The 11546-nt window shown below is 43.1% G+C and overlaps 1 protein-coding gene across 1 annotated transcript in view; it reads right to left on the minus strand.

The window, feature by feature from the left end:
• The window catches only part of Tdrd5 (tudor domain containing 5), a 66877-nt gene extending 55643 nt beyond the window's left edge, over nucleotides 1–11234 (minus strand). The window contains exons 1-3 of the mRNA XM_021660251.2: nucleotides 11003–11234; nucleotides 10101–10493; nucleotides 7502–7695 (exon numbers count right to left, since the gene is read on the minus strand). Coding sequence (XP_021515926.1) covers nucleotides 7502–7695; nucleotides 10101–10493; nucleotides 11003–11234 — 819 coding nt within the window. The remainder of the gene's footprint in view (nucleotides 1–7501; nucleotides 7696–10100; nucleotides 10494–11002) is intronic.
• Between the last annotated feature and the right edge of the window lie 312 nt (nucleotides 11235–11546).

Raw genomic sequence — 11546 nt, forward strand, 5'->3', positions numbered from 1 at the left:
GAGAGATAGCTTAGGGTTCTACATCAGAATCAGCAGACAACAGGAAGAGAGAGTGAACAACCAGGCCTGGCTTGAACTGCTGAAACCTCAAAGCCTACCCTTGGTGACACACTTCTAACAAGCCACACCTACTCCAACAAGGCCACACCTCTTAATAGTACCACTCCTTATAAGCCCATGGGGGCCATTTTCATTCAAACCACCACATATAAATAATTACCTTCAATTAAAACTTCTATACGGCTTATACCCTTCTGCCCTAAGCAACTAGAAACTTGGGGATACATGAAACAGAAGTGCAGAACTGAGAGATGAGCTTGGACAATGTTCAGCCTGCAGCATAGCAGAGGTAACAGGAGGTGGCCCGATGAACTGAGGACATGGGAGTTTAGGTACAACAAGGATGCTAAAATATCGAGAGGCCTCAGTGGTAATGAATACTACAGAGAAACAGGTCTGAAATATGCACAACGGCCCCCCCTCAAGGCTGTAGATGAGTACTGATTTGTACAAGTAGGGAAGGTCTTACAGGCTGGAGAAACAAGAAGCAATAGACCAGACAATGCCCTGAGCTCACATGTGCCTACGAGGTAACTTTTCACTGAGTAGAAGTATCAAATGCCACCTCAGTGGTAGGGCCTATTCATCCCTAGACTGAGGCTGACTTGGGATTTTGGACCCCACCATCTTAGTCTGTCTGGACTACCATAACAAAATGTTCCAACAACAGAAATGCACTGTCTTACACTTCTGGGGACTGGGAAATCTACAGTCAAATTGCCTGCCAATTGGTTCCTGGGAAGGCTTCTCTTCTGGGCTTGTACCTGACCAACCTCTCTCACTGTGTGGCCATGTGGCCCTTCTTCAAATGTCTACACAGAAAAGGTGAGACATCTCTAAGGTACCTCTTTTATAACAACACTGATTCTATCAAAAGGAATATACTTTCAAGATTTCATCAAACTCTATCTCACCAAGGCCTCATCTCTAAAAGAGCTTTAACATAAACATTTGAGGAATAATATATAGCAATTTAGTCCATAGCAGCTACCTGAACTGTCCAAACTGTTGGGTTTACTTTGTTAAACCCAACAACAAATGACTCAGATTCTGTTTTACACCTGTCAGAATGGCCAAGATAAAAAAAAAAAAAAAAAGAAACCTCAAATGACATCTCAGGTTGTGGAGAAAGGGGAATACTCCTCCACTGCTGGTAGGAGTTCAAACTTGCACAACCAATTTCTGGCAGTTTCTCAGCAAATTGGGAATAGCTCCTACCTCAAGACCAGCTATACTACTCCTGGATATACACCCAAAAGATGCTCCACCATACAACAAGGACAGACACTTGCTCAACTATGTTCATAGCAGCTTTATTCATAATATCCAGAAACTGGAAACAACCCTCAACCCAAGAATGGTTGAAAAAATGTGGTATATCTGCACAATAGGATACCACTCAACTATTAAAAAAACAAAGGCATCATGCAATTTGCAGGCATGATAGAAAATGTAACTAGAAAAGATCATCCTGCGTGAGGTAACCCAGAACTAGTAAGACATGCATGGTATGTGCTCACTTGTAAGTGGACATTAGCCAGAGAGTACAGAATAGCCATGCTACAAGCCACAGACCCAGAGAAGACAAGAAACAAGGATGGAGCCAAGGGACGATGCCGAAACCTCATACAGAAGGGGGAATAAAATAGACATCCGAAGTGGATGAAGGGAAGGACCTGGGTGGAGAGGGAGTAGGCAGGGGAACTGGGGAGGGGACCAGTTGTGGGGAGAGGGGGCTGGATACTGGGGGTTGAGGAGGACCAGGAGAAAACAGAAATCGGAGTGTGTAGGAGGCATCTCTGGGACTGGGAGGTTCCTGGGAGTCTATGAGGGTGACCCTAGCTGACACTCCTAGCATTAAGGAATATGGAGCCTGGAATAGTCACCTCCTATAGCCAGGTGTGACTTCCAGTGGAGGGAGGGGGACACCAACCACCCATAAAAGCTTCAACCCAAAATTTGTCTTGCATAACAAGAAGTGTGGGGATAAAGACGGAGCAGAGATAGAGGGAAAGCAAGGACTGGCCCAACCTGAGACCCAGCCCATGGAAGAGAGCCAGCCTGACACTATTAATGACCCTGTTCTGCTTGCAGACACAGGCCTAGCATAGTTGTCTTCTGAGAGGCTTCATCAGTGGCAGATGGCAACAGATGCGGAGACCTATAGCCAAGCAATAGGCCAAGCTTCAGGGAGTTTTATGGAAGAGTGGGAGGAAGGACTGAGAGAGCTGGAGGGGTCAAGGACACCATAGGAAGACCTACAGAGTCAACCATAGAGACTGAACCACCAACCAAAATGTATGCATGGGCTGGACCTAGGACCCCTACACATATGTAGCTGATGTACAGCTTGTTTTTCATGTGTGCCCCCTAACAAGTGGAGCAGGGGCCTGTCTCTGAAGGTGTTGTCTGCCTTCGAATCCCTTTGCCCAAGCTGGGCTGCCTTGTCAGGCCTCAGTGGGTGAAGGATGCACTTAGTCCTGCTGTGACTTGAGTGACAGAGTGGGTTGGTACCCACGCTTCCCTGAGAAGGGAAGGGAGGGACGGGGGAAGAAGATATGAGGGTGGGACTGGGTGGAGAGGAGGGAGGGGGCTTCGATCAGGCTGTAAAGTGACTAAATAAATCATTAAAATAACCTACTATCATTGTTTTCTAAATGGCCATGTTGTCAAATTGCTTCTTAAATATTGATTCGTATCCGAAGAAAAACCAAACCCTGACAATGAAAAGTTTACAATGGTCAACACCTAATAAAAAGCTGCAATATAAAAGATAAGTGCCTCTGAAGGCAACAAGAGAAAAATATTCACAATAAAACACAATGGGGGGTGAGGTTGGGTGGGGGATGGGGGACAAAGACACAGGGGGAGGGATTAAAGACTAAGAAAAGAATAAAACCCCAGTGACCTGTAAAAATAGCAAGACCCTAAAATGGGTATGACTGTACCCCTTTGTACTTCTTTTGAATTATAATCCCAGAAGGAAAGGGAAGAAAAATAAGGACAAAAACATCAGGACTTCATGACAATTGCAGGACGAAGATTAATGAACAAGTCAGCTACAGTGACAAAGTGGAATGGCTTGTAGAACACACAGCAATCCTAAACATGCAGCTGGAAGATGCTCACAGTGACCAAAAGAGATGGCCAAACGAAAAGGTAACACAGACAAGCCCGCAGCTATGTTTGAAGATTTCAATACTTGTCCCTTAGTAATTCATGGAAAAGTCAGAAAACCAGTAAAACGAAAACAACAACAAAAACCCAGAAATTCTGAATACTACTTAACTTGACTTAGGTGGCACAAAACACTCAAAATATAGTAATGCCTTTTTTTGAATTATAAAACATCTATCAAAATAAATATAGAGCCATAAAGTATCATTATCTTTGTAAGAAATAAAACCTAAGTTTCTAATCATAATAGAATTAAAATACAACATAAAACCTCTGAAAAAAGCCAGTTACTTAGAAATTAAACAGCACTGTCCATGAGACCAAAACAAAACAACCACAACAGAAATCAGAAAATATTTTAACTGGGTAAGAACGAAAATACACCAAAATCTACGTGACATAGTTAAAACAATATTAGAAAAAACTCATAGCCTTCAATGTTTAATTGGGAAAAAGAAAGAAAGAAAGGAACAAGTCAACTATCAAGCGTAAGAGGAAACCGGGCTGGAGAGACTGTCAGCAGCACCGGCTGCATTTGCGGAGGACGAGACAGGGTTCCTAGCACGCGCATGGAGGCTCACACCTGTCTCTAACTCCAGGTGAGGGATGTGCGGCCTTCCCTCTGTGGACTCCACTCCAGAATCAAGCAAGCATGCATACATGCAGGCAAAACACTCAGACATACAAAATAACATTTAAAAATAGGAGATTAAAAAAACTGACCCAAAGTAAACAGGAAAAAAAAAAAAAAAAAAAAAACAGAAGTAAAGAAAGAGCAACAAAGCCCCAAAGCTGGAGCTTTTTAATAAGACCAGGGTAGGTATGTGTGTTTGAGGTATGAGTGGGTTAGGGTGTGTGTGTTTAAAAGGTCATCATGTAGACCTTCAAAACTGATAATTTAAAAAAACACCTTGAACTTTATTCCAGTAAATGACAAGCTGGAGGAATAGACAAATTGAGTTCCTTTTTTCAAGATAGGGTTTCTCCTGGACGCTTATAGACCAAGCTGGCCTCCAATTCATAGAGACCCCACCTCTGCCTCCCCAATGCGGGGATTAAAGGTGTGTGCCACCAATGCCCAGGTTACTCTTTAAAAGAAACCTTTACATTTGTTCAAGAAACTAAATGTCCACTTTAAAAAAAATGTTTCCACCAAGAAATTTCAAGATCTAATCTGTTGCATTAATAAATTTTGTGAAATATTTTTTAAAAATTGATAAAATGCTTTGTAAACTACTATAATAAAAAATAGGGAACTTTGCCCATTTCTTAGGCCGATATGCTACTTCAGAGTCAAAGGCATTATAAAAAAATATAGGATGCTATACCTTATGAGTATACAGACCAAAGTCTGTAACAGTACTAGAAGCTGAGCACAGTAACATGTAACGAGAACACTCCACAGTAGCTAAGGAGCAGTAATCTAGCCATATGTGGTCAGCTTATTTTTTAATGTGATTTTCAAAGTTTTAATCTCTACAAATGAAGGGGGAAACGTGACAAATAACATACAGCCATAAAAAAATTCTCAAGAAGTAAGAGTAAGAATACTCCAACCAAGGACCATGCATGGAGATAATCTAGAACCCCTGCACAGATGTAGCCCATGGCAGTTCAGTGTCCAAGTGGGTTCCATAGTAATGGGAACAGGGACTGCTTCTGATATGAACTGATTGGCCTGCTCTTTGATCACCTCCCCCTGAGGGGGGGGGGGCAGCCTTACCAGGCCACAGAGGAAGACAATGCAGCCAGTCCTGATGAGACCTAACAGACTAGCATCACAAGAAAAATAAACCCTCCCCTAGCAGTGGACTTGGGGAGGGAAGTGTGTAGAGAAGGGGAAGGAAGGGAGGGGTCGGGAGGGGAGGAGGGAGGGAACTAGAGGGGAGGATACAAAGTAAATAAAGTATAATTAAAAATAAAAAAGAATGAACTTCCTCAACTCAGGAAGGAGAATCCACATGCATAATAAAGTTACAGTGAGCCAGGCGTGTTGGCACATGCCTGAAATTACAGCAGAAGCAGCTGAGCCTCTGAGTTCAAGGCCAGGCTACAGAGTGAGTTCTAGGACAGCCAAAGAAACACTGTCTTGAAAAACGGAAGGAAAGGAAAGAAAGGAAGGAAAGGAAGGAAGGAAGGTAGGCTGGTTACTGCTAATATCAGAGTGAATGTTCAAAGACTGAACATACACACACACACACACCAGTGTCAGGAGCAAGCCAAGAATTCCCATTCCCACCATCTCTCTTCATAATAGAGAGCCTAGCCTAAGTGTAAGGGGGAAATGGCAGATATACTGAAAAGAAGCAAAGCTGTCCTTTCCCCCAGATGGCATTATGAAATTTGAGAAAAGCCTCACCCCTACAAAATGGCTGCCAGGATGATGAGGATAGTCAAGCCAAGTTTATTAAGTACCTTAAATCAAGGTTCTAAGACACAAGTTATATGTTAGCAATGATTAATTTAAAATATCATCTTAGCTGGAAATGGTGGAGCACACCTTTAATCTCAGCATTGAGAGAGGCAGAGGCAGGTGGACAGTCGTGACTTTGAGGCCAGCCTCATCTACAAAGCAAGTCCAAGATAGCCAAGGCTACACAGAGAAACCCTGTCTCAAAACAAACAAACATACATACACACATATATTTAATACAATAAAAATAAAGTAAGGAATAAGTTTAATATAATTTATGCAACCCACATACACTGAAAACTACTATACACTGTTGTAAGAATTTAAGGATGAAAATAATGAAGAGACATTCCATTTTCTTAAATTCTGGGACTTAATAGAAGAGTATTATTTTTCCTCAAATTCATCTATAATATCCAATGCAATTCTAATCAAAATAATGAAACTTTGTTTTGATAAAAATTAATTAGCAGATTTATATACAATCAAATATATGGAAATGTAAAAATGTAGTCTAGCCAAAACAGCTGTAAATAAGAACAAGATTATAGGACTCCATTTTATCATTTCAAGCTACTACACAATGCCAGTGATGAAGCAGCCGCGGTGGAAAGAATGCCTGCCCAGCAGACAGCGCTGCAGTGCCTGTCCTTAGCAGGAACACGTCACGTCATGCCTGGTCCTTACATAAAAATTAGTTTGAAACTGGTACTACACCTAAATATATAACCTGAATCTCAAAAAATTCTAGGAAAAATGTAGAAGAAATTTTTGTTCTTTTGCATTCAGCAAAGATCTATTAGATAAACAAGAACCATGTGAGAAAACTCTGAAAAAATTAGATTGCCAGAATCAAGGACAACAATTTCACAAAAAACAAATTAAGAAAGGAAGAGTGGGGCTGGAGAAAAGGTTCAGTGGCTAAAAGCATTTGCTCTTGCCGAAAACCCAGGTTCATTTCCCAGCATCCATCTGCTAGCTCACAACCTTCTGAAACTCCAGTTGCAGGGATCTGATGCCCTTTTCTGGCCTCCATGGCCACCAGGCGTGCACGTGACACACATCCATCCATCCAGTCAAAACGTAGAATAAAATAAATAAAGCTAAAGAAAAAAATTAGAGAGTCAAACCATAGGCCATGAGAAAATGTCTGCATTACATGTTCATGCTAAGACTTATACCCAGAATGTACTGAATTCTTCCATTTGAATAAAATGGCAACCCAATTTTGTAAAGAGAAAATGACTCTGGCTTTTCAAAGACAATGTACAAAATGGCAACTATGAACACAAAAAGAAACCTAACATATATCTAGTATTGTATATTCTCCAGCAGAAAATCAAATGACTTAATATTAAACAGAAGCTGGACCTGAAGATATGGACATGGAGGTATCTACCAAAAAAAAAAAAAAAAAAAAAAAAAAAGCCAGAAATTATGCACCTGATGAAACTGCCACCTCCTTTTACTAGTCTCTGCAACCACAGGAGAGACTTGGCTATGCCTACAATCAATAAGTGGAAAAAAAAAAACCCCTTCTGTTCTTACTATTTTAGGTGTACAGATGAATGTTCACAATTGTTTCTGTGGCCTGGTGCCTCCAGAAGCCAGAAGACAGCCTCAGATCCCCTGGAGCTGGAGTTCCAAAGGCCATGAGCAACTACGTGCTGGGAACTGAACCCGGTCCTCTGCTAAAGCAGCCAGCACTTTTCAGGACTGTACACCTAGCCCCCACCAGCTCCAGGCTTCAACTCTTCAGAGGTCGGTTTTCCCATCAGATCTAAGTGACAACACCACGGAACTCAAATGCGTACTCCGGCATGCGTCTACCCCTGAACTCGGGCGCCTCACCTGGTTTAATTTTTCACTATGGTTCAGCCTTGCAGTCTCCAGTGCACTGAACGGGGGCATCTTCTCCATGTTCAGCACTTGCTTTGGTGGTTCCATGTTTGAAGTGGGTTGTGCAAAGCGTGTCTTCATTACTGGGAATCCTGTAGAATATGACCCCTGCTGTTTCATTCTAAATGGCTGCGTAAAAATTTTACCTTTTGTGAAGAAAGAAAAAACAAACAGTGACTAGCAATTTGCCAGGGATTTTAGAGAAAAACACTTCCATGAGCTAAGAGCCCTCAACTTAGAATAAAAATAAGGAAAAAAAAGCCATATATATTCAATAACACTTATATACTCTGCAAGTGATTAGTCATTTATTTAAAAAATACTAAGAAACCATGTTACTGAAAAGATTGCTGCTCTCTGAGACTCCATAGAAGGTCACCTGAATATAACTGTGAAGAAACATTTTAAAGGGAAAAAAAAAATTAAAAAATGTCTGTCCTCATAACCAAACCTTCAGCAGAGTGCAGGAAATCATCTGAAATAAGGGGGAGTTAGTATGACATGGAAAGGATAGGAGCTCCACAAGGACCAAATATATCTGGGCACAGGGGTCTTTTCTGAGACTGACACTCCACCAAGGACCATGTGTGGATATAACCTAGAACCTCTGCTCGGATGTAGCCCGTGGTAGCTCAGTAACCAATTGGTTTCTCATAGTAAGGGGAACAGGAACTATTTCTGACAGGAACTCAATAGCAGGCTCTTTGACCTCCCCACACCCCAAGGGAGGAGCAGTCCTGCTAGGCCACAGAGGAGGACTTTGCAGCCAGTCCTGAAGACACCTGATAAAACAGGGTCAGATGAAAGGGGAGAAGGTCCTCCCCAATCAGTGGACTTGGAAAGGGGCAGGGAGGAGATGAGGGAGGGAGGGAGGGTAAGATTGGGAGGGAATGAGGGAGCAGCATACAGCTGGGATACAGAGTTAATAAAATGTAACTAACAATAAAAATAAAAAATAAATAAAAAAATGTCTGTCATTTCAAAGACCAGAGAGTGTCCAATTGAGAAGTTTGCACAGAGCTATGCTTCTTATGTGGGTGTGAGGAAAAACAGGAGGAAACGCTACTAGGATCATTGGATGATCCTAAAATGTAAGTTCTCTACTGAGGACTGTATTCTGTAGACTGTATTCTGTAGTCTGGGGACATGTATCCCTGAAAGCCATCAGGGTCTAGTGCTTTCCTTCCGCCAGGATCAAGCTTACCAAATATATGAATTACTTCTGAGCTATCTGCAGAGGTGGGGAAGGAGCCATGGATGGGAAATGGAACAAGGCAATCCTTGGAAGAGGACAGCCACTCCTACTGTTCGGCACAAGCTGGCAAACTGCTTTACAGAACATGGGATTTGCTCACAAGCAAACCCTGGACCTGGCACACACGCTAGGCAAGTGCTCTGCCACTGAGTTCTATACCTGGCCCCTTTGAAGGCTCAATGGCACGTGAGTCTTCCTGCGTCCTAGCCCTGGAAGAACACTGGCAAGGTTGAGGGCTATCCGCCCTCAACACTCGCTGCACCCAGAGATTTCTCTGACCACAACGTACTCTTATATCTTTATAGACCTACATCACCCACTGGTTAAAACACTGCTTTGCAAATTCATGGCACAGTCTCAGTGTACACACCCTAAGTCTAGGGTGATGATTACATTACTCTTGATCCTCATCCACCACGCAGTATGAACTTACTAAATGCCAGGTTCTCTACAGACCTTGTCTCACGTAAGGTCCTCAGCACAACTCCAAACCCCATGTATCACATCTACTGCAGAGATCTGGAGACCAAAGCTTATGCAGATTAACTAACTTGCTTAAGATTATTCAACTTGCAAGTGGCAGACAGGTTTTAACTTGAAAACAAACAAACAAAAAAAACTCACGAAGTTTAACCTTTCAATTAACATTTGCTCACCCACAGCACAATCTCTTTTTGCCACATGTATATGTGTGTAACACACGCATGCCTGGTGCCCATACAGGCCAGAAGAGGGGCTCAGGTCTTCTGGAGCTGAAATTACAGACAGTTGTGAACTGCCCTGTGAGTGCTGAGTGTTGGTTTTCTGGAAGAGCAGCCAATGCTCTTACCAGCCGAGCCATCTCCCCAGCCCTACAACTATTTTTTTTTCTAAATTTAAGAATTTCATACGTGAGTGTTGTATTTATACCATTCCCACTTCTCCCTCTCCCTTCCAACTCTTCCCACGTCCCCACCTCCCTCTCCAATTTGCAACCTCTTCAATTACTGTTACATGCATGTATGTATTAATACAGCCTGCTAAGTTCATTTGGCATTGCTCACATATCAATCTACCTAGGGCTCACTGCTTGGGCTTAGAAAGCCCATCATAGGGCTGGTCCCTAGAAAAGACTGATCCTCTCTCAGCAGCCATTAGTTGCCTGTAGCTCTTCACCTTGGGGTGAATGGAGCCTTCTGGGCTGTCCCCTTCATGCTGAAGTATCAACTGCTGTTGTCTATGTGCAGGTCTTGTTTTGGTGACCATATTTTTGAGAGTCTGTGGACATGACACAATTGTAAATGCTGACAAGCTTACCTGCTGGCCAACCTCTCTGCTTTTCCTCTGATACACTCTTTTTCAGTGTCAACAGAGAACCTGCTCTGGTCTGCTCTACAGAAATGACATCCGAGGCCGCGTTCAACACTTCAAACATAGAGAGGAATCCATACTGCATGTACTGAAATGATCGTCCGAAACGCTTGGCAAACGCCTTTTCAAAGTCAGAAAGGAGAACAGGAGACAAGGCCAGAAGGTCTTTCAACTCACTCTTCACAACTGCTGGGAGTATGGGGGGCACTCTTCCACGGTAAGGCACCCGGCTGGAGCAGATGCCGGTTCTCCCCTTCTGCATGGAGTTTCGGACCTTGTGGTTCCTCCTCTGCTTTGCGACTAAGCTTGCTATTCCTTTGGTGGATTCATCTGGAATGGCTGAGGAGATACGGGGGTTGGTAATCACTTTCAGGTAAAAAACACACTCCATTCATCCGTTCTTTCTGCAATTACATTGGCTTTTTTTTTTTAACTCTACAGGGAGCTGTTTATGGTAGCATAACACAAAGCTCTCGGTGCCACCATTTTTTTACATTTTGACCAATGGCTTCCTAATTCCTAACTCCTCAAGAAGATGTGCCGTTACTGCTAATTGGTGAAGTTTTAAGGCTCTTGAGAGGAACACATTTGCCTACAGTGGCATTTTCGTGCCTCGTGAAATTTAAAATGGGCTGTAATCTGAAACTGCGCAAATGTATTATTTTGTGAATACCCGTTCTTCTAGAGAATGGGAGTTTTAGGGGTCATTTTGTTTTTGCTCTCACTTCACCCACAACTATGACTACCACCCCGGTTAAAATCCATTGCCCTGGGACCCAGGATAACCGCAGAGCCAGAACAATTCTGTACTGAGTGGTAGGTTTTAATTATAAAGAGTACAAACCTACCTTTCAGTATCACAGTACCATCCCCACAGGGGCACACACTAACCACATCCGGCATATCCAACACCAGCTCCATAGTGGACCGGTACCCAAGGATTCGGAGGGGTAGGTGGTTGCCAACCATCAGAAGGTACTCCTTTTCCAGCTGCTGTGGGGTCAACCCATCCTTAGTGGAAATAAGAAGTGACCTTATCTCTTTCCTCAGACAGTCCTGTATACGCTCTTGTTCAGACATTGTGCTATAAAACAAAACAAACAAACAAACCCTTTAAAGATCAGCCATGGAATATAACAACTCGGATGTGAGGTTTACAGGCGGTAAGGCTGAAGCAATACCGTGAGGGTAGTCCAAGTAAACCCCAAAGCTCGGCTTGTCGGGTTGAGCGCTCCCAATCTAGCCTCTGGCTGCTCTCAAGTGCCAGCTGGGCCTGGCTGGTTAGGAAGCTCTTTGGGGGGTGCCATTCCCCAAGGCAGCTCAGTATCAGCTGGGCTCTGGGCTACTCTTTGGGAACCAAGGGTGTTAGGCCTCGGTGCAAGGGGCGACGCG

The sequence above is a fragment of the Meriones unguiculatus genome, chromosome 11, assembly GCF_030254825.1.
Source record: "Meriones unguiculatus strain TT.TT164.6M chromosome 11, Bangor_MerUng_6.1, whole genome shotgun sequence".
NCBI classification, from domain to species: Eukaryota; Metazoa; Chordata; class Mammalia; order Rodentia; family Muridae; genus Meriones; species Meriones unguiculatus.